The 24,575-nt window shown below is 35.7% G+C and overlaps 1 protein-coding gene across 9 annotated transcripts in view; it reads left to right on the top strand.

The window, feature by feature from the left end:
• Btbd10 (BTB domain containing 10) overlaps positions 1-24,575 on the top strand; it is a 59,756-nt gene that overhangs the window by 15,973 nt on the left and 19,208 nt on the right. For 2 of the 9 annotated variants that reach the window (XM_036189699.1, XM_036189670.1), the window contains 2 exons: positions 5,465-5,622; positions 24,343-24,539. In XM_036189699.1, coding sequence (XP_036045592.1) covers positions 5,522-5,622; positions 24,343-24,539 — 298 coding nt within the window. In that variant the 5' untranslated portion in view covers positions 5,465-5,521. Of the gene's footprint in view, positions 1-1,193; positions 1,213-5,464; positions 5,623-10,069; positions 10,426-20,693; positions 20,766-24,342; positions 24,540-24,575 lie in introns of those variants that run through there. The other 7 variants (XM_036189722.1, XM_036189711.1, XM_036189702.1 and 4 more) reach the window with 6 other exon arrangements.

The following is a 24,575-nucleotide window of genomic DNA, read 5'->3' as shown; positions in this document are numbered from 1 at the left end:
GGCTTCATATCTGGGGTTGAGGGTGAGGATGTGAACAAGTCTGGAAGGAATTCCTTCCTGCACCTATTGTTACTTGATGTTAGCAAAGAACTTGAGCAAAGATTATATAGTCAGATTTTTAAATTCACCCTTTCTGTGTCCTTTTTGGGCATTGGGTGGGGGGGGATTTTGTTTCCAGCCCATTTTTGCTAGTGGTCTCTGTTTTTTGACGTCCTAACCATGAAGGTTTTTCCGTTTTCTGCTGCTTGTGTTATGTATGATTAAGGAATACATTGAGTTAAGAAATATCAACTCCTCTGTCATGTAACTTTTGATGGTAGATTCTGCCTAGGGAAGATTCTTCTGTGGTCTATATGTAATTGCCAGGTTACCAGGTTATCTGGGGTCTCTCTCCCCTGCATGTTGAATTTGGCAACCAACCAATCAATGATCTGAGCAAAGTTGATGCTCAGATATTGGGTTTTTCCCTCACTTCCAGTATATCTGTTTTAATTCTCTATTTGTATTTGCAATGTTGAGGTTTTCACTTCCATGTTGAGCTGCTTGGCTTCCTGGATTCAGGCTCTTTTCCTTTTCTTTCACTGTGATTTGATTTCGAGATTTTCTGGTGTTTTAAATAGGCTTTAAATTTTTTAAAATTTATGTATATGGATGTTTTGCCTGCATGTATGTCTATGAACCACTTGGGTGCCTTGTGTCATGGAGGCCAGAAAAGGACACTGATCCCCTGGAATTGGAGTTACAGACGCTTGTGATCTGTTGGTGACATGTTGGTGCTGGAAATCTAACCCCAGTGCTTTTAACCAGAGGTTTACCTAACTACATTTAGACAAAATTCCTCTTTGTTCCTTGGATTTCCATTTGTTTTAATTTTTTTTGTGTGTCATGACTATATGTGTTGTATTCAAGTCCCTCAAAAATCCTACAGTTCTTGATGTTTCTAAATATGACTGTTCAGTTCCTTGTCAATTAATTTATGGATTTATGTTACACTCCATAGGAATATATTTTTTAAAAGATTTATTTATTTATTTTGTATACAGTGTTCTGTTTGCATGTATTCCTGCAGGCCAGAAGAGGGAGCCAAATTTCATAACAGATGGTTGTGAGCCACCATATGGGTGCTAGGAATTGAACTCAGGACCTCTGAAAGAACAGCCAGTGTTCTTAACCTCTGAGCCATCTCTCCAGCCCTCCATAGGAATATTTAAAGTGAGTTAATCAAAAGGAAATTTTAAATATTTTCTAGAACACTTTTAATTATTTGTGATTTTTTTTATCATCTTACTTAATTTTCTATTGCTGTGACAAAAAACAATATGCAACATATGACGGGATGCATTTAATTGGGCTCACTGTTTCAGAAGCTTTGAGTCCATGATGGTGAAACAAAGGTACATTACATGGTGGCAGAAATAGCTGAGAGCTGTATCTTGATGCAAAGAGCTGCCCTTAGAAATGACTTAAGTCTTTTGAAACCCTGAAGCCTGCCCTCAGTTTCACATCTCCCCCAACAAGGTTATACCATCCAGACCTTTCCAAACAGGTCCATCAATTGATTAAAGGCCAAGCAAGCATTCAGACATTTGAACTTATGGGGTCATTCTCATCCAAACTACCACATATATGTTGTGTATTTTCTGCTTTTCTGGGTGCTACAGTTTCTTCTATTCCTAAATTGGGAGTTTATCAAATGATCTTAAAGTTTCTGGTCTTTCAGAATCACTATTCTAAGTTCTGGTAAAGGTTTTCTTTCTTTCTTTCTTTCTTTCTTTCTTTCTTTCTTTCTTTATCTCTTTCTTTCTTTATCTCTCTTTCTTTCTTTCTTTCTTTCTTTCTTTCTTTATTTATTTATTTATTTATTTTGGTTTTTTTGGTTTCTCTGTGTAGCTTTGCACCTTTCCTGGAACTCACTTGGTAGCCCAGGCTGGCCTCGAACTCAAAGAGATCCGCCTGGCTCTGCCTCTCGAGTGCTGGGATTAAAGGCGTGCGCCACCACCACCCAGCTCCTATTGGTCATTTCTATACAGAGGTTACCATAGGGCATTTAGTTCACTTACGTCTCTTCTTGACTAGTCCTTACCAGTCTCAGTCACCCACACCTTTGGTTATTTGGCTTTGTATTTAACTGGAAGTTCCAAGCCTTCTATTCTTTCATTGTTCTCTCTTAAAAAATAGATTATTTGTATTATGTGGAGAAAGGGGAGTATGAGTTTGCCATGGTTGTGTGTGTGTGTGTGTGTGTGTGTGTGTGTGTGTGTGTGTGTGTGTGTATCAGAAGACAGCTTGCTGGAATCAGTCTCCTCCTTTTACTGTGTGACTCCCAGAGATTGAACTCAGACTCTTGGGCTTGGCAGCCAGCACCATTACCCACAGCCATCATTGTTTTCTTTTGCTTAAAATACCTTTCCTTCTAATAACTACTATACTTGAATTTCTAGTTTGAAAGATAAAAATAAGCACTAGGGAGATAAATGAATTGGTAAATTGCTTACTGTACAAACATGAGGACCTGAGTTCAAATCTCTGGCACACATGTGAAATAGTGAGACATGGTGGCATGTGGCTATAATGCTAGTGCAGGAGGCACTGGAGACAGCTGAATTCCTAGAGCTCACTGATCTGTCAGTCTAACCTGTCAGTGAGTACAGTGAGAAACTGTCTCAAAAGATAAGGTGGAGAACAGTTGAAGGCAATCCACATTGACCTCTGGCATCCACATGCATGTGTACATAGACACAAACACACAAAGAAGTAATTTGACTGTAATAGAAAAGCTCTTGGGGTTGGGGATTTAGCTCAGTGGTAGAGCGCTTGCCTAGCAAGTGCAAGGCCCAGGGTTCGATCCTCAGCTTAAAAAAAAAAAAAATAGAAAAGCTCTTGTGTGACAGCTCTGTTTAAACTGAGCCTGCAAAGATAAAGGATAGACAAGACACAAGAGCGCTGGGGTTTAAAGGGACATCTGTTGGTAATAAGGAACAAACATCAATTCCTTTGTATGTAGGTGCTGGGTACATTGGAAAAGAGCATGGAGCTTTGGCTAATCTTAGCCCTAAAATTTCTTCATAATATACAAACATGATAATGTAGAGCTGTTTAAAATTGTTTTAAGTAGAAGGAAATAAAGGAACTTGTTAGTCCATTGATACCTCATGAAAACAATAAGTTGTCTCCTTGTACTTTTTATTGCTTTTTAAAAATGTCCTTCTGTGGATCATTTTCATTAATTCATACTATCTAGAAATAGTGTCCCAGGGATCACATACTTACTGACTATGTTAGAGTTGTCCTGGAGTTTCTGTCATAGCTCTCTTTGTCTCCTCTCTATATAACATCTAAAAGACAGACTGTTTCTCTCAGCTAACTTTTGGTAGTTTCCTTAAAAAGTGTTCAATCCTAACCAACAGGCCCAGCCTCTGCAATAGACTATTTCTAAGTTATTTGGAACATAGACTCTTTCTCTTTTTTTTTTACTATGAGCAGGGATGTATTTTTTCAAAACTCTTTTCAGTACTCCAGCAATTGCTTTTGAAGATCTAACAATAGTATACTTCAGATTGCCTATTGCGATGTGGATATTTGGGACTCAAGTGCCAATTTTCGAAGGAACTTTTTAAGCTAAGCAGTTTAGGTAGGGGAAATGGAAAGCCTTTAAAAGTTTTTAGAGTTTCTTTTAAATTTCATTGAAGCAAATATGCCAAGAGGCTTATTGGTAGATGACAAGGTTGGTTGAGAATGGGCAGCAGCTTTAATTGATTAAAAAGGGAAAGAAGGAATCAGAAGAAAGTTTTGAAGCAGATGTGATAGGGGAAGATGACGAGTCAAGGATGACTTCAGGTTTTTTTAACTTGGTAAATAAAGATGACCTGAATTGATAGAAGAGACAGAGATGATGAAGCCATACAGAACTCAGGAAGGTATTTCCCTAATTTTGACATTTATCTTTAACTTTTAAAAAATATTATTGGTAGTAGTGTTGTGTGGGTGAGTATAGTCACATGCCACCCCATGCATGTGGAGGTCAGAGGACAATCTTCAGGAGTTGGTTCTCCCACTCAGGCTATAAGGCTTGCACAAGTAATTTTTTACCCAAGGAGCTGTCTCACTGGCCCTGTCTTTGATGTTGGTGAACAGCTCCTCCTCATTTCACTCCATCAAGTCCAGTTAGAAATAAGTGTCGAAAGAATGCTGGAGCCAGGGTCAGGAAACAGAATTTTGCTGAACAATTTGTACAAAGTTATATGCATTTGTTTATCATTTAGGGTGGTGGTGGGGTGGTGGGGGTTGTGTTCACAATCCCTGTAAATAAAATCTGATCTGTTTTCAAATGAATGTGTGGTTTTCAAGATCAGGACTATTTTATATACTAAATTATCACTGTTTTTGTAATCCTACCATTGATCAACATTGTAAACTTCTACAAAGTTACCAAAATTCTGAAGTTATTTTCTGTTCTATATATGAGATTATAAGGCCAATCATCTTGATAATTGGGAAGACTAGATACTTGATAGACTTTTAAAATGTTTAAAGTATTGTGTAAAGCTTTTGAGTTTCTTTGTAACTTGGATAGATTTAGTAGTCATAAACCTTGTATATATGGAGAAGATATTGATAGGATTCATTGATAAAGCATTTTGTAGTAATTGCACTGTAAGGAAACATTAGGATAGCTTTATACTTACATTTGCCAGAAAAAAATTAACTTCCTATTTAGCATCAGTTTGGTTAAGGAAATAATAATAATTTGGTCTTAAGATGCTTTATGCCACTGGACAATGTAACTTAGAGGTGGAGCACTTGAATAGCCTCCAAAATTTAATCCCTGGTAGAGAAAAAAACAAAAACTTTTGGCAATTAAGAAATATATTTCAGGCCAGGCGGTGGTGACACACGCCTTTAATCCCAGCACTCGGAAGGCAAGGCCAGGTGGATCTCTGTGAGTTGGAGGCCAGCCTGGGCTACCAAGTGAGTTCCAGGAAAGGTACAAAGTTACACAGGGAAACCCTGTCTCAAAAAACATATGTGTGTGTGTGTGTGTGTGTGTGTGTGTGTGTGTGTGTGTATATATGTATGTATGTATGTATGTATGTATGTATTTATACCAAGTGAAAATTTATGTAAAATAATCATTCTCTGGATTGTTTTTGCTTTTAGGGGTACTGAATGATGTTTGGAAAAATGAAATACTTAGATAATTGTTTAAGTATACTTACTCAATGTATTATATTATTAAACTGTTACACAAGGGTAGCAAATTTAGCAGTTGTATCAAGTAGAAAGTACCTTTAAAAGAATTCTGGGGTTTCTTTTAATCTGATTTGTGATATTTTATATGTTTAGTACTTTGTGATCTACTTAGTTCTTTACAAGTATACCATAATAATCTCAAGTATATAAAATTCTATGGCTGTTTTATTCTGCATGGAATAGATTTAAAGGTCAACACTACTCTTTCATGTAGGTTATGGGTGCTACATGTGTGCTTTCAGAGCAGTAGTGTGAGGAAACTTGAAGTGGGATGGCAGGACGGCCTCATCCCTATGACAGTAACTCCAGCGATCCAGAGAATTGGGATCGGAAATTGCATAGTAGACCTCGTAAACTTTATAAACATTCAAGGTAGGTAGAAAATATATATATTTCCTATATCCAAGCTCTATTCAGCCTAATTATAAAAACCATTATTTCATTTGATTGTAGCAAGCCCTGTCAGGATGTGGCCTTGTTTACAAAGCACTATGCATGATTGTTTCTCCTGAAATAGCTTTTAGAGAAAGGTTTCTTTAATTTTTTAGTATTTTTTTGGTTTAGTATTTTTGAATACTTTTGCCACTAGATTATGTTCACATCTTAGTTGACTACATAATTAGGTGTTATAATTTGATCAGTTTGGAATTCTGGCAAGTTAGATTAGTTCCTATGTACTTGAAACTGTCTAACAGAAGTTTGTTTCTTCGTTAAATATATAATGTGTGCAGGTTTCACTTGACAGTTTATATGTTTATGTCAGTATTTGCCTCAGAACATCTTTATTCACATGTATTCCATGGGCACACTGATCGAGTGGGAAAATTCATCTTTTCAGACAGACTGTACTGGTTCATTTTGAATTGGATTCATGAAATAAAATTGATCTTAAAAGTTCATGCTTACCTTTATGTTATTTTTTTTTTAAGTTTATTTTGCACTGTGTGATAAAATGAGAGTTTCATTTGGAACACTTTGTAACCTGATATTTTAAGATATTAACTGACAGCTCATAAATTCCATATTGCACAGGTATGTAAGCATGTTTTCATAGAGAATTTTGCTTTGTGAATATTATGTAGAGGATAATACTAAAAGTTTAGCTTACTCAAATAAAATATTCTTCTGATCACTGGTAGCAAATATAAACTTTCTTGAAAATAATACTGTAATTTTGAAGTCCTTTTTATAATATTAAAAACTGTTTTTGAATACCTTAAACTATATATTTAGAAAATATGAGTGATTAAATACTTTCTAACTTCCTACCTGACAAGATACTTACATATATTGTAGAATTTCATGTGTTGTCTTAAGTTGATGTTGATTTCATTAATTTACAAATACATGCCACACAGTGTAGATATTTTTTGGTTTGTTTTATTCTCTGTGTATATGTCTTTCTAGTAGGACTTTGATTTATTTCCTAGATAATTATCTTGTCCTTATTTTGGAGGTTTTAATAATATATGAGTTTTATCATTGTGTGGGACTATAGTTGTATGTATCATATTGTGTGTGTGTGTGTGTGTGTGTGTGTGTGTGTGTGTGTGTGTGTGGTTTCAAGTGAATTTTGTGTTACGCTTTTTAATTCTTGATATGTTTCTGCTGGTGTGCAGTAGTACATTATTTAATGAAGAAGTGATAAGGGTAGAAATGTCATTGTTTGCTTTTAGAAAGGTTCATGCATTCAGTGGGAAAATTTTATAATAGTGATGTTTTCATTCAGTAACCTCTTTTTATTTCTGTATCCTTAATGACTGCATTTTTAATTTTTTATGGTGCTGGGGATTGAGCACAGGGCTTTGTATATGCTAATGAAGCACTTTGCTATTAAGCTTTGCGTTAGCAACTTTTTTATACTATTTTGTGGTAAGCAGTAATAGTACATAGGGTTGTTTGAATATCAGACATTAAATAAATAGTATTAAAGCTTATTAAATAATAATAAAATAAAAATGAATAATTATATTAAAATAGTATGTAAAAAATACTAAGGCAGGACAGTGTAGTGGCAGTACCCAGGAGGCAGAATCAGGCAGATCTCTGAGTTCAAGGCCATTCAGGGCTACAAAAACTAAGACCTACTTTGGGAGGTGGCAGGGAAGAGGAAGAGGAAGAAAAAATTGATTTAAATTTTTTTAAAGCTAGGTTTGGTAGTGCATGTTTATAGCCTTAGCACTTGGTAGGTAAAGTCAGGAGACTCAGGAGTTCAAGGTTAGCCAGGACTACATGAAACCCTGTCTCAAAACAACAGAATGTTAATGGGAACTAGAGAGAAGACCTGGGTTCAGTTCTCAGCACCTACATTTGGTGCCTTCAGTTCTAGTCCCAGGGGATTCCCATGACCTCTGTCAGGCCTCTGAGGGTACCTGCATGTGCATGCACATGGCATAGATAAACTATGCAGATATGCATGCATACACCTAAATAACTTTGTTAATGTTAAGTAAAAGACTAAGAAACTCTTTGAGTGGATTTATATTAAGTCTCATTTATATTAAACCCAAATAAAAACAGCTTACTTTTAGATTTTTTTTTTTTTTAAGGGATTTCATTTAAGACACTGTTAAAAAAAAAAAAAAAAAGGATTGTTTGACAAGAACAACAAAACACCTGCCCTCAGTTCAGGAGTGTATTCAAAGGATGTCAGGGTCCTGCGGGCACTATTACAGAGTGCTTGAATATCCATAGATGGACCAGTTAGAAAATTGTAGGACACATAAATCATGGCACTGACTTGTAAACTGAAGTTCAGAGAAAGGATCATTGTCAGCTTGAGTTAGGGGAAAATAAGATGAGCTAGTCCCAAGGCGCTTACAGCATTAGAGTGAATGAGAGATGTATATGTCAGGACCTTCAGGAGATTACCTTGCCCAGATCTGAGGATGCAGCTTTGAATAGTATCGCCATTTCCATTAGGTAGCTGAAAAAAATGAGGTTAATAGTCTTGCCCAATACTATCCAGCATGTAATTACAAAGATCTAATTTATGGACATGATTCTTACTCATTTTCTTTTTAAAATTTTAAATAATTTGTCATTACAGAAAGAGCCGGTATAATGAACTCATTTTCTATCCCCCAGACTGAAGTTACTAATTCATGGATGATATTTTTAAACTTTGTATCTCCACCTATTCACTACCACTTCCTGCCCCCTTTTCACTCCTAAGTATTTTGACATTTGAGTAAAAATCCCTGTCTTTTAAGGGTTTTTGTTGTTGTTGTTTTGGGTGGTTTTGATACTTAAATCCAGAGGTAAGAGATACCTGATGCATCATAGTTGCTTAGGAATATCAGGGTCAAAATCCTCTGATTAGTTTGACTTTTCCCTCACGATCACAAGGTTGATATGTAGCTCTTAGCCATTATCTTTATCTTCCAGACAAAGGGGAAAGAAAAAAATGAACTTTTTGGGGAATTTCCAAGCAGATAGCTGCTTATGAGTGGTATGGCTATCTCTAGATCAGGGAGACTGAGAATAAAGAAATATAGTTTTTAATTTAGGTATGTTGTTGCCTCAAGGAAGACTGGCAATTTATAAATAGTAAAATATAAATAGATTTTATAAATAGTAAATAAATGAGTATAGTTTTCTTCATTCAGTTTTAGTGGGTAATATAAAGTTGTTTTTTTAAATGTGCTGTTTTATATATTTTTTTAAATAGCCTCACATTTTTAGTAGTTTTACTTTAATGCCTCCCCACCGTCTTTGCTGTCTACAATTAACTAAGTGAATTTATAAAAGTAATAATAGTTACTCTCTATGTGTACTGACTTTCATTGATAATTAAGGGCTTGGTATAGGAATCATGATTTCTAGATAATACAATTTTTTGTTTATTTTTGAGATTATCATTTAATTAAAACATTTCTCCCTTCCCCTTCCTCCCTTCAAACCCTCTCATATATCTCTGTCCAGTCTCCTTCAAATCCATGGCCCTTTTTTTCACCAGTTAATTGCATGCATACATGCATGCATGCATACATATAATTCCCTCAGTGTTTTTTGACTGCAGATTTGCTATGATGGATCTGCAGTTTTTGTATACAAATAAATTAGGTTAAAATCAGTGAGCTTTGCTTCTTCTGTGTTACATATATGTAACTAGTATAGTTAATATGTATATAGAGGAACTCCCTAGCTTGCTGAAGTCAACAGTGATTTCTACTGAAGTGTATTTGGCCTGAAATGTTATAGTTTTTCTTTGAATTACAAATTAGAGGATTTTTTAAATTATTTTAAAAAAGAAAACTAACACCTCTTTTTGTAAAATGTTAGTGTCTGACTAAGAAACACACTAAAAGCTCTTGAATTTGATGAATATGACTATGTAAAAACTGCTCTCTGCAGTCTGTTCTGGTTTCTAAAGATAAATGCATACATCCAATATCAGACTTTGCAAGATTTCATTTCCACACAGAAGCACACATGCTCATTAAAAAAAAAAATGCTTTGCAGTTTCCCTTTAATAATTAGAATAGGAAAGTTTGGTTCTTAACAGAATAGTTGTCGGGTGGATTCTTAGGTTGCAGTATTTTCCCTGTGATTTTAAAGAGCTTACTGTCTAAAAGGGATACACTGATACTGGAAGGAATGGAGTTATCTGCATCCTAGTTCCTAAAACCTGGCAAGCCATCAGAGCTAGAATTAGCTTTACAGATGGCATTTGGCAACATAGCTACATATCTCTAAGCCCTCGTCTCCTGCGTTTTTTCTTCCACCTGCCTATCAATTACAATATCCAATCACTGCTCAGGAATGGGGAAGTGGGATGATCACAGCTCACACGATGCTGTTTGGTTAGAAACGTCAGTGCTGCACAACCCACGGCTGAGTCAGTGTCTGAGAAAATGAGCTGAATTAATATTTAGAGGGGGTTGAATCTCTGAACATTTAAAGCTTAAATATCTGCAACAGCAGGATTACACAGTAGAGAGGGGAAAGCTAAAGGAAGTCTGTGGACAGGTGAGGTAGGAGGAGACTGGATTGTTCAGAAGAATCTTGAGGATGATGGAAATACCAGATGAACTAAAGTTTCCTAGTAATGCCCAAGGATGCTGACCTGGCTTTCAATGCTGCATTGTTTGAAAAAGCAGAGTCCCTTTACACTCTGATTTTAAATTTTTTTTCTTGTTTTTGTGTGTCTACCCTGGCATATACTAAAGGAAGGTGTGTATTCATTTTTTACGTGCTATCTCTGGGTTATAACTATATACAAGAATGAAATAAGAGAAGTAGAGAGAAATGTTGGCCTTTGTTTCATAATAGGCATTTACATTTCTAAATGTAAAAGACCATACTTCTGATTTCAGTTTCATGGCACATTAAGTGCAATATGTTATTATTGTTTTCATGTGTTTAGTGCTTTGTTATTTCATGTAACCTGAGAATGCATTATATTTAGTATTATATTTTATGAATGCAAAACTTAAGGAAACAAATTTGGAAGCAATTTGAAACATTGAAAATAAAATTCAAGATTAAAAAAAATGAAATAATTACCTGAAGATGGAATTAAGGAGATTTTTGCTTTGGAATGAATTAGAGATGAATGGAACTGTTTATATGTAGTAATTTTTTACAAGACTGAATTTGTTTGAATGGGGAAGCCCTGGCTGGGTAGATGACTGTCTAGTGTACAGGATGCAAGCAGAAGATCTTAATGCTGTTACTGAGAGCACATCACTGGACACGGTCTTTGTGTCAGTGTAATTTAATGTTAGACCAGATTAAAAAAAAAAATGTAAACCAAGATAATTGCTCTTGCTGTGTTATTTTAACTCTTCACAGGTGATAGTGCTTACTTGATCTGGAAATTTTAGCACAATTTAACATGTTAATAAATTTTCCTCTACCTTCATTACCAGTTATTTTGTAGGGATTTTTGGTATATTCAGTATAGTAAAATTACTTTGTTCTAATGTGAATAATTATAACATTCTTGCCTTATTTTAGTATTCCTTATTATTCCCCTACCTAGTCTCTAAAAATAGGATCATTCAGTTATCCTGATACCTATATCTATATGTGTGTGTATATTATTGTATGTTATATATTTTATTGATTTTATATGTATGTGATATATGTGCATATATATTACAATCTTATATAGGTGTCTTGTGGCCTAGAAATGATATTAGCTTGTTATCATAATAAAATTGTAAAAGGAGAACTTGAAGCTGAATCTCCTGACTTTGTAGAATACTTTTCCCTGGTTCTGCTGGTTCTTTTCTGATAATAATGCTTGTCCTATTATGAAAGTGATACATATTCATTACATAAATTTGATAAGCACAGAAAAGCATATAGGAGAAATGCTATTTTTCTAGCAAAATAAAATGCTTTAGATATTGCATATTTAACCAAATATGTGTGTGTGTGTGTGTGTATATATATATCACATGTAGACTTAAAATGATTTCCAGCTATTGTTATATGTTCTGTTTTTTTTTAAGATACATTTGAAAAATTATGAACATTCTGTCATGGTGATTTATAGCATAGTTGAGTTACACAGTATTTTATATATACTTTGTCATTTAATTAATTGTTCTTCTGAAACATCAGAGAAATGATTAACATGTTTTCATACTATAAATTTCTTCAAAAAGGAGTTAAGTAAGAATGTAATTTTTTTTTAACAGTAAAAAGATCCTTGGTATGATTTCACCTTGAACTCATTAAAGATATACACAGTATTTGAATGAAGCAAAAAGCTGTAAAGTATTTTTTACAAGTCCATATAAAAATCAGAAAAATTGGGATCCAAACAAGTTTAGACATTAGAGAATGAGAACACTGTCCAGAAGTTTCTGTGACATTTAATAAAAGAAGGTAGGTCCAGGGAAGTGTAATAATAGTGTGTACAATGAAGGAGGGACCTCAGCTCTGTTTGGGAAGCTTCTTAGAGAGGAAGAACGCTAGAAACACCAATAACCAATAGTAGAACAAGCATTGCTAATGACATGGAAACCAGTAGAAGGAGATGTAGGGGAAAGGTGCAAATTATCCAAGGAAGAAGCTGCATTAATCAAGGTCTTCAAATTATTTGGTAATTCTTGTGATCTTTGAAGGTTTATATATAAGAGCATAAGAACTGCTAAAAGATTCTGGGTCTGATTTTGAAGCAGGTACAACATTTTGGAACAGAAATGAGAAGGATGATGTATGACTAATTTAAAGAAGACCAGTTGAAAATGTGAAATGAGTTTTAAAAAGTAGACCAACTTTAAATTTCTCTTATACAGCTAGTATAACATGTACCCTTGGAACCTTGGTATATGTTTGGATCTTTTTTTTTTTTTTTTAAATACCCTTGAATGTAAGGTAGATAAGGGAACTAAATGTAAAGAATTCCAAGGTTATATGTAAGGTCTGTTAGATACCACTGTGTGGCTTTAGTTTTGTGTATAAGAATGTCCTGAGGGTGGTGGTTAATAAATAACACAAAACAACAATATAGTATGGCTGCTATCATCCCCCATAGCCCTTCCCATCATTCTCAGTTATTAAGGATTTTTATAATAACAACTTTCAGATATTTGGAAAATTGTAATTTGGTAAAGCAATTAAACTTGGTTTGAGTCATACTTACTTGAGGCTAGCAGCATGATCCCTGAAATTGAGCTTTGCACCATATTTCAAACCTTGGACTTAATTAATTCTGATTTCAGACAACAGTGGATAAAGCAATTAGATTATTAAATAATCCTGAAATTTCAGCTAGAGTTCACAGATGTTATTAAGATATACCAGGGTATGATTTTGTTAATTAGCTTGTCCATTTGTTTATTTTTGTCAATATGACACAAGCTGTAGTTGTCTAGGAAGAGGAACCTCATTGAGGAATTGCCTCCCTTAGAGTGGCTGGTGGGCAAGTCTGTGAGAGCATTTTTTTGATTAGTGATTGATGTGGGAGGACCCAGCGCACTGTGGGCAGCATGGGTTGCATAGGGCAGGCAAGCTGAACAAGCCACAGGGAGCCAGGCAGTAAGCAGCATTCCTTCCTGGTTCAGTTTTGGTTCTTGTCTCCCGAGTTTTTTTTGCCTTGAGTTCCTGCTCTGACTTCCTTAGTGATTAACTGTGATCAGAAGGTATAAGCCAAATAAATTCTTCTCTCCTTCCTTTGATTATGGTGTTTTATCACAGCAATAGAAACCTAACTAAGACAGAAGTATTTCAAATTAAGTGATAATTACTGCTGCTGTGTACTCATGCCAGGTCTCTCTGCTGCATATGGTCATTGTCTATAGATGAAGACCAGTCACACTATAGATAGTATGTGATCACACTATAGATAGTATGTGGCCACCATCTATAGATGAAGACCAGTCACACTATAGATAGTATGTGATCACACTATAAATAGTATGTGGCCACCATCTATAGATGAAGACCAGTCACACTATAGATAGTATGTGGTCACCATCTATAGATGAAGACCAGTCACACTATAGATAGTATGTGATCACACTATAAATAGTATGTGGTCACCGTCTGTAAATGAAGATCAGTCACACTATAGATAGTATGTGATCACACTATAGATAGTATGTGGTCACCATCTGTAAATGAAGACTAGTCACACTATAGATAGTATGTGATCACACTATAGATAGTATGTGGTCACCGTCTGTAAATGAAGATCAGTCACACTGTAGCTATTAGTTTTTCGTGCTAACAGTTTTCTGATATGAATGCTGCTGTGACAGTGGCTTCTGAAATTTTGTGTCTTAGTTCTACTCCTCTCTCCTTCCTTAGGAACCTGCACATTGCTTGAATACTGACTTTGTTTGATTTTCTTTTCATTTACTCATTTTTTTTCTCTTTTGAGGATATTACAGATATTTTTCTTTCAATTCTGCTTTAATCTTTTTTTTTTAAAGATTTATTTATTTATTATGTATACAGAAGAGGGCGCCAGATCTCATTACAGATGGTTGTGAGCCACCACGTGGTTGCTGGGAATTGAACTCAGGACCTCTGGAAGAGCACTGGAAGAGCAGTCGGTGCTCTTAACCTCTGAGCCATCTCTCCAGCCCCCTCTGCTTTAATCTTTTAAAATTGTTGTGACTGATTTTTTTTTTTTTTTTTGTGATGGTTTGAATGAGAATCACCCCCATACTCTCTTATATTTCAGTGCTTGGTCTGCAGTGGGTGGGACTGTTTGGGAAAGGGTAGATAGTATGGCCTCATTGAAGGAGGTGTGTCACTAGGTGGGCTTTGAGATTTCAAAAGCCCATGCCATTCCCAGTTAGTCTGTCTCTATTTGTGTGTGTGTGTGTGTGTGTGTCTGTCTGTCTCTGTCTCTGTGTCTGTCTGTCTGTCTCTGTCTCTGTGTCTGTCTGTCTGTCTCCTCTCTCTCTCTCTCTCTCTCTCTCTCTCTCTCTCTCTCTCTCTCTCCCTCTCCCTCTCCCTCTCCCTCTCCCTCTCCCCTCTCCCCTCTCCCCTCTCTCTCTCTCTCTCTGGTGCTTATGGATCAGTTGTAAGCTATCAACTACTGCTTCAGCACCATGAATGCATGCTGGCTGACATGCTCTTCCACCATGATGGTCACCTATTCTAACCCTTTAAAACTCTTAGCTCCAATTAAATGCTTTCCATCATAAGCTGCCTTGTTCGTGGTGTTGGTCATGACAATAGAAAAGTTACTAAGACAGTTCTGAATATGTAGGAGTTCATTATTCTTTAATGTGTGATTCCCCACACTGCCATATCAGGATACAGAACTGTGACATCGTCATAAAAAAAACTGCCCAGCTTTACCTCTGTCAAGCTATGAGTTGTTTCTCCATCATTGCCATTTTGAAGCCATTAACTAAGTACAATCAAATAGTACACAAGCTTTTCTTCATACAACATAATGCTATTGAGATTCATTCACAAAGGTAGTCTTCTTAGTAGTTTATTCCATACTGTAGCTGTACCCTGGCATATTATATATCTCTTCAGGAAATGTTGTGGTTTGGGTCATAAACTTCAAAGCAGTGTTCAGAGTTGGACTTTTAACACATTATACATTACTTTTGTATAACAGTTCTGTTGTAGGAATTTATAGTTTCATTGTACAAAACTGAGCCCTTTTCAAATTAATAATTTAGTATTACATAAAGAAATAAGTAGCATTATCAGTTAAAGTTGTAAAAATTTTAAATACAAGTAGGCATTTTGATTGACTTTTTATGTAAAGTTGGGTTTATTTATAGAGCAAGAGGTGATAGAAGTTACTGGTCCCTTATTGATTAAAAAAAAATGTGGTCTAGAAGGATTCAGGATTGAGGAATCTGATGTGGGTGCCTGCCGTAGCTTTGTTGGATAGTGTTGGTCTGTGGGCTCTGGAGGTGGTGGTCAGTTGGTGTAGTAGCTGTTTTTAATCTGATTGTTGAGATAAATGCTTTTGGTTTCTGAGACCATGAACTATACAGCTGTGTGTAAGAGTCTGTATATGCTGATGGGGAAAAATTTAGTGTGAGCCAGTGAGAAAACTATGGAAAGAAATGTAGTGGGTACCTGTTCCACCTATGACTTTGAGGTACCAGCCCTCAGGCCAGCCTCGAACTCGTGATCCCCCTGCCTCTGCCTCCTTCAGAAAATCCTCCCTGCATGTACCATCAGGAAAAGACTATTAGAAGAAAACCTCGATTGAAATTAACTATGTATAATGAACGTGGCTCAGTAGTGGGTTCCTGAGATGGTAGTCTCAGGCAGGTTGTGTGGCCAGAAAGCCAGTTTTGGTGTACATTTGATAAGTTTAGATATTTTATGCACTCATAAAAACTCAAGTACATGAGTATAATGACTTATATTTCACATCCAAAAGCTTCCTGAGTGCCCCTTTTCTCCTCTCTTTCAATTGCTGTATGTTTGTGCACTCACCAACTGTCTTCTGACTCTACCCATTGTCTGTATTTCCTAGAATTTTACATATTTGTTTATATCTCCCTCTTTCAGTTGACATAGTTGTCTTGAGATTTACTCCTGCTGTGAGATGTATAACTTATGAAAATATTCATGTTTTATTGAGTCTTATCAGCTGTAGGAATATATTTTTAAAATATTTATTTATTATGTGTACAGTATTCTGCCTGCATGTGTCCCTGCAGGCCAGAAGAGGGCACCAGATCTCATTACTAGTGGTTGTGAGCCACCATGTGGTTGCTGGGAATTGAACTCAGGACCTCTGGAAGAGCAGTCGGTGCTCTTAACCACTGAGCCATCTCTCCAGCCCCCTTTTTGTTATTCTTTAATGGTGATTTTTGAAGAGCAAAATTTTTAATTTTAATGGTCAATTATTCATTCTTATACAAATGTAGCGTTTTATTTTTAAAAGTTTTATTTTTATGTCTGTGATCCATTTTGAGTTAACTCTTATGTATAATGTGAACTACTGACCAGACCAACATCATGTTGTTATTTCTAGTTCTAGAAGTCAAGTGTCCATTGCTTATCTCTTCCAGTACCATTTGATAAAATACATGTCCTCCCTTTATTGATTTTGAATGCTGTTGAAATTGTCATATAAATGTACATAGGCCCTTTTCTGGGCCATTGATTTGCTTGTCTGTCATGATGCTGATACTATATTGTGTTCATAACTGTGATTTTTTTTTAAATAAGTCTTGGAGTCAAGTTTCCAGTCTTATAACTCTTTTTTATTAGTCAGTTAAGACTTTCTAGTCACTTTGCATTCCGTCTGTACACATAGGATCGGTCCCAGAACCTCATGCTTACTAATCAGGCATGCCACTGAGCTCTACCCCCATGTCCTTCCTTACAAATTTCAGAATAGTTTGTCACTTTTGAAATACCTGGCATAATGGGGCTGGAGCAATGATTCAGTGGTTAAGAACACTGGCTATTCTTTTAGAGCACCTGAGTTAGGTTCCCAGCACCCACATGGTGGCTCAAACATCTATAACTCCAGTTCCAAGGGATCCAACCTCCTTTTCTGGCCTCCAGGAGAACCAGGCAGGCATGCATATGGTACATAGACATACATGCAGGCAAAGCACTCATACACAAAAATAAAAAATAAAATACTGCTTAATATTTTAATTGGGGTTGTTTGTATTCATGGGGTCAGTGTTATAATACTGGGGTCATTATTAAATCTTCTGATTCATGAAAGCATGTCAGGTTTTGAATGTTATTATAAATGACTTTCTAAAAATTTTAACTCCAGAATGCTTTTTCTTAGTATATAGGAATAGACTTGATTTTTAAAATAAAGATCTGGTATTTTGTACCTGTGTTAAGCTCATTTGATTGTGATACCATTTGTAGTATGATCTACTATAGATGATCATATGGTCTTGAGGAAAAGGATGGTTTACCACTTTACCATTCTTAATGCTTTCTACATAAGATATTCAGTTTCTAAAGAGAACATGTCTTTTGACTCACAGTTTCAGAGGTTCAATGCATACTCCCTGGCCCTGTTGTGTTGGGTCTGTGGCTGCATAGTGTGTTTACAGTGAGAGGCTACTTAACTCGTGATGCCAGAAAGCTAAAAGGAGAAGGGACTAAGGTTCCAATTCTCCTTCAAGGATGTATCCCCAGAATGCCCTCAATACTTTCTTCTTCTTCTTTTTTTATTTTATTTTATTTATTTTTTTATTTTTTGAGCTGAGGATTGAACCCAGGGCCTTGTGTTTGCTAGGCAAGTGCTCTACCACTGAGCTAAATCCCCAACCCGCCCTCAATACTTTCTTAAACTAGCAACTTGCCCCCCAACATGCCCCTGTAAGTGCACAGGCCAGAGACCCAAGCCTTCAACATGTGGACCCCGGGAGACAGTGAGATCCAGACTACAGCACTTGAGCAGCGCACTGAGACTAGGTGCTTTGTTTCTTTTCCCAGGAAGGATATTTTGAATATGATCCATAGATACTCTTTATTTGCTTGATGAAGTGCTGAGGTTTTGGTTTGGTTTGGTTTGGATTTTAGATTTAAGTCAAGAGTAAATTTGGATTTTGCCAAACGTATTTTCTTTTTTTAATAGGACTATTTAACCAGTCCTGGATTTTTAGATAAATTGTGTTTAATTGGTGGTATTATTATATCTTCACATATTGCTATAACTATCAAAAACACTTAGAATATTTGTCTGTTTATAGTTTTCTTGAGATGCTTTTTGGTTTTGTTGGAATAATAATGACCTCACAGGATGAGTTGGGAAGTTATGTCTTTTCCATTTTAGGGGAGAGTTGCATAGGGTTGGTATTATTTCTGTTTGAAATGTTCATCACTGGAGCCATATGGAACTGGAGGTTTTTGGTTTTTTTTTTTTTTTTTTTGAAGAAATGTTTTAAATTACAAATTCAATTTCTCTAATACATATGGAGCTGTTAAACATATCTGCATTCTTGAGTGAACTGTGGTAGGTTTGTAATTTTCCCAAGTTGTTGAATTTTTTTAAATGACTGTTGTTATTATTATTATCATTACATTACGGGCTATTCTTTGAATTTCAGTAGATTTGAACACATCATTGCTGACAGCAGCCATTTGTGCCTTCCCTCTTGGTCTTTTTCCTAAGTGACTAGGGTAGAGGCTTCTCAACCTTACTGATGATCTGCTCATGTTTTGCTTCCACTGGTTTTCTTGATTGTTCTTCTGTTTTCTAATTATACTGGTTTTCACTCTGCTCTTTGTTAGTTTTTTTCTACATTTCTTTGGATTAAAATTTTCTATTTCTTGAGTTATAAACTAGGTCATTTTCTTAGACCTTTCTTTCTACTATAGGGAGTCAGTGTTGAATTTGGCCCCCTAAATACTACTATACTATCATGCCACAGAACAGATTTCTGACATTTTGATGATTTTTAGTTTCTTTGTTTTTGGAACTTTAAAATTTCTTTTTACTCTTTTAAATAAAATAAAGATGTTTATTTAATTTCTGAATCTTTATTTTCCAAATGTTTTTCAATTTGAATTTAATTCTGTTGTAGTCAGAAAATACTTTGATGATTAAGTTCTTTTAAGTTTATTGAGATTTGATTTAGTTAGTGTCTAGAATATGGTTTGTTATTGTAAATGTTTATGTGCACATAAAAAGGATGATATTCCTGCTGTTCTGTGACATGTTCTCTGTCAGGTCAAATCAGTTGATGGTGTTATTAAAGTCACATTAATTGATTTCTGTCTGCTTCCTCTACTAAATATTGCAGTAGGCCTGAGAGTATAGATCAGAGGTGAAGTGTGCATTTATACATGAGTCTCTGAGTTTATTCCTTATTACTGTAATACATAAGTAACCAAGTAAATAAATATAAAAATAAGGGTGTCAAAATCTCTAGTAATTGTGGGGTTAGATATTCGCATTTTATCAGTTTTTAATTTGTATAATTTGAGGTAGAAAAGCATGTGCGTTGTCATGTGTTATGTATTCTTAATGAGTTTACCCTTGTGAAAGAACTCAGTCTTTGAACTCTGCTATTACAGTGAGCACTGCTGTCTGGCATTGTGCTGATGCTAGCTAGCATAGTGCCTTTCTTCATCCTTTTGTATTTAATCTCTCTGTACCTTTGTATTTAATCTGTGTTTCTTGTAAGCAGGATAGTTAGGTTTGGCTTTTGTATCCATTCAAATAATCTCTTTTATGGTGTAGATCATTTGCATTTAAGTGGCTTAGATAATTTGTATATGATTAAGTCTGTTATCTTGCTATTATTTTCTATTTATTCCTTTTTTCCCTCCAATCTTCCTGATTTTTTTTCTTGTTATCTTTTGAATCAACTGGTATGTAGAGGCCAGAGATGGATGTTGACTTCTTCTATCGCTCTCTTCCTTGTTTTTTGAAATAAGATCTCTTCACCGAACCTGAGTGGCCAGAGAGCTTTGAGAACTACCCTGCCTCCCATCCCTGAGGTTGTAGACACATTGCTGTGTTTGCCTTTTACATGGATGCTGGGGATCTAAACTTAGGTCCTCATGCTTACACAGCAAGATACTTTTACCCACTGAGCAATCATTCTAGCCCCAAATAATTGTGTGTGTGTGTGTTCATTTTATTTCAGTTTTTAACATTTTATCTAAAATTCTTTGTTGAATGAATGATTGCTTTAGCATTTCTAGTACACTATCTTTAATTTACCTTCCAGTGGTATGCAATTTCTTTTCTTTCTTTTTCTTTTCTTTCTTTTTTTTTTTTTTGGAGCTGAGGATTGAACCCAGGGCCTTGGGTTTGGTAGGCAAGCGCTCTACCACTGAGCTAAATCCCCAACCCGATATGCAATTCCTTATGGAATATAAAGCCTCACAGCAGTGTGCTGTCATCTCTCCCATCCCAAGTTTTGTTCTATTGTACTCATCTATATGTTATAAACCTCACGTCGTATTGTTATAGTTATTGTTTAAGTTAATCTTTTAAGAAGATTAAAACAGTAAGAAAAATAATACTTTTCCCATGCAGTTACTCTTTTCAGGGTCCCTCATTCCTTGTGTAGATCCACGTTGTTACCTGGCATTATCTTTTTCTTCTACCAGAAGTGTTTCCTTTTGCCTTTTGGGTATGTATACACATGATCAGTTTTTCTGTCTTAAAATATCAGTATTCTCTTTTTGTTTTTGAAAGATAGTTTTGTTCTAGACCAAGGGGAATTTATTTGCTGTTCCATTGTTCTTTAAAGTGTATGGGCAACTGTCTTAGGATTTCTTTTGCTGTGAATAGACACCATGACCACAGCAATTCTTACTAGGGTGGCTTACAATTTCAGAGGTTTAGTTCATTATCATCATGGCAGGAAACATGGTGGCATGCAGGCAGACATGGTGCTAAAGAAGGAACTGTGAGTTCTTGATCCTCAGGCTGCAACAGGTAGTGAACTGTATGCTGGGCATAGCTTGAGTATATGAGGCCTTAAAGCCTGCCTCCACAGTGACACACTTCCTCCAATAAGGCCACCCCTACTCCAACAAAATCTCCTAATGGTGCCACTCCCTTTGAGAGCCATTTGTCAAACCACCACAGCAACTTATTGTGCATGTCACATCTGTGGCTCTGTAATTCTCATCAAATTTGGGAGAAGTCCCAATATTTATTCCATATTTTCTCTGTTCATTTTTCTTCCTTTATGGATTCCATCCAAGAGGTCATACTTGAATTTGACCCACACCATGCACGAGCTCTTAGATCTTGCTTCTTCTGCTCTCTTTTGTGAAGCTGCTTGAATGAGAATAACTGCAGCCCTGCTCCAGTCTTGGCCTTAGGCAGGTACTGGGCATGAGCTACTTTCTTTCTTACCTGTCTCAGTTGACACAGTGCAGTCTTTTAAATGTATCCCGAAGCAGAGTTGTCTCTTTGAACTTGCTTGTCCTTGCCATTTGTTTTGCACATGCTGCTTTGTCTTTAGAGTGTTTTCCTGATCCAAAATTATTTAATCAAATAGAAGAGAACATAATTTGTCTTCTGTAACATCTGATTTCTGAAGCTGATTCAGGGTTCATGCTATTTGGCTTATAAAGAAAAAATTTATTTAGCTCAGTGGTAGAGCGCTTGCCTAGCAAGCACAAGGTCCTGGGTTCGATCCTTAGCTCCAAAGAGAAAAAAATGGTTATGTGTAAGTAACCATTTGCATTTATTTAAAATCTAAGCAGTTTAGAAATGAAGGCAATATTTCAGTAGAACACTTAGCAGTGTCTAATTTGTTTTAAGCTAAAATGATGTCTTCTAAAAACACCTTTTTAATTAATTAGTCTGCTTGGCTTATTCACACTGAACATTTAGCCCATGTTTGCCTTAGCCATAGTTGTGATTGGACAGTCTGTGAAATTACTAGATCATATTTAGGAAATTTGCTTTCTTGTAGTTCAAAAGGATTAAAACTTAGCAGTGAGAATAATAGAGGTTTTAGGGGCTCTACCACCCCCATATGTGATTCTTCTATTAATATAGACTCTTTTTTTTACTTCAGAAGTCAGCCAGAAATTCTGGTGTTCCTATTCCAGTAGTAGAATCTCCTGGTTCTATTTGAAGAAAACAGTTATGTTCTAAGAATATAACTGTTCCCCTCTTTTTCTAGAAGGAACATGAGAGTGGAAAATTTTGTTATTCTTAAGGCTTATGAGAAACATGATTGCAATTGCTAACAGGCTGGCTTTATTTCCCTAGTCTGCCTTATCTTCTGTACCTCTAATCTCTGTTATAGCAGAGTGCTGATTGATTTCCATAGTGAAACAAACCCCAAAAATAACAAAAGCAGTATAGTTAATAAGCTAACAAAAAGGTGACCTTGAGTCACTAAAGGATTTAAATCTGCCTTTAGAATTGTAAGATTACATTTTAACCAGTGTAGTTTTGATGAAAAGAAAGCATTGTAACATGGAGGGAACATCAGAATGAAGCAAGACTCAGCTCACAGTGTTACTACCATCTTGGCATGTGTTAGATGACTAAGCAAACTTGGAAGTTGAACTTGACTGTCCTCATCTGTTGTAACTAAATAGCCAGCGTTTAAGAGGTACATTGTGGCCCGTGCTTTGCTACCCTTTCTGTTTATTCTACCTGGCTTACTCCTAACGGCAACTGTAGATAGTAGATAGAATCTTAGAACCTACATTGTACACCTAATAGAGGCCTGGTTCTAGAATACTAAATAACTCAAGCTGTTGTATAACTATTAAAGGACAGTTTGGCTCCAACTCTTTATTACTGTAAAACCAAGAGTTCTTTCTACCTCTCAAATATGCTATACTGTTTTTTAAACTGTGAGCTGTCATATAAACTAGAATGCTACATTTTCAACATGTCTTGGGTCTGGCTGTGATTACCATTGCCTTCTCTATACCTGCATTGTATTTTCATTGTTAATTTTTATATTTTGTTTCCATTTTCATTATTAAAATTTTACGTATTTTTTAGGACCTAGTGACTAACTCTAATCTAAAAATTGTTAATTACATTTATCTACCTATTTATTATTTTTGTGGGGCTCACACATGGAGGTGAGAGAACAGTTTGCTGAACACGGTTCCTGGGATCAAACTCAGGTTGTCAGGCTTGGCAGCCATGAGTGCCCTTACCCACTAAACTGTCCTGTCAGCTCCCTAACTTTAGTCTGTTGGCAGTGCCGCCTTCTTTTGAGATTCTAAAGCATTTGTCTGTCACTCATTTAGTAGTTAGAAATTTGTGATGATGTATTTTACGTTTAGAAGTTGGATAATGTGAATTGTTTACATTTCTCAGTGTGTATTATTAATGTATAATTGCTGCACGGGTAAGCTCTACAGAGAGCTTCTTTTATTGGCATTTAAACTGATAAGAACAGACATTAATACTAGATCTTAAATTGTCATTTAATACATAACACATCGTCGTGCCAGTAGTGTACATATTTAATAATACTGAAAGGGAATTCTGTTACCAGACTATTTTAACTAAATGTTCTCAGTTACTTCTCATAGTAAGACTTAGTCTATGTCACATGTTGTAAAAATTTTTAATTCTCTAACTTTCTATAATCAGAAAGTAGAGTATTTTAGAGAAGTACTTTTCAAAAATTAAAATAGTGATAATACATTTGAAGAAATTCTAAAAATGAGTTCATCATGTTTTACTGGAGAATTGTTTGGTAAGAAGAGTTATTTTATCCAAACCTCAGTTTTTTATTTTATTTTATTAGTGTTTTAGAACTTGGTGCTTTCTCCATCTAGGATTCCCTTACAAAGAAATTTAAAATACTTGTATGCTTCCTGTTACTAAGCATACTTGTAGCAGTCACTTGATGCCATACATGGTAGTGAATGCTTGTGATACAGTCCTGGGTGCTAAGAGAGGCTGAGTCTCTGTAGCAAGAGTCACTTAACCCTTTTGGGTTTTAATTTTCTCATCTATTAAACATTGAATTTTATTATGGTTTTTATAAATATATTACTCTAGAATTTATCAAACCTAAGGGTTTACCTTGGTAAATCATATTTCAGAATCAAAAAGTAACATTTGATTTATGTACTTAAAATATCAGTCATATGTTAATCATGTTTTCATTTAAAGCACTTCTCTCTCTCTCTCTCTCTCTCTCTCTCTCTCTCTCTCTCTTTCTCTCTCACTTTTGCTTTTATGGTTAATTTTCTTTTCTAATCCGTCAGCACTGCCTCACGTGTTGCTAAGGGAGGAGTCGACCACACCAAAATGAGTCTGCATGGTGCTAGTGGGGGACATGAGAGATCAAGAGATAGACGAAGGTCAAGTGACAGATCACGAGATTCGTCTCATGAGCGAGCGGAGTCTCAGCTTACTCCTTGTATTCGCAATGTGACTTCACCAACCCGACAGCACCATGTTGGTATGTAAGATCATCTTACCCCAGCAGTTCTCACCA

Source organism: Onychomys torridus, chromosome 1, assembly GCF_903995425.1.
Source record: "Onychomys torridus chromosome 1, mOncTor1.1, whole genome shotgun sequence".
NCBI lineage: Eukaryota > Metazoa > Chordata > Mammalia > Rodentia > Cricetidae > Onychomys > Onychomys torridus.
This window is presented reverse-complemented; position numbering and strand designations above follow the sequence as displayed.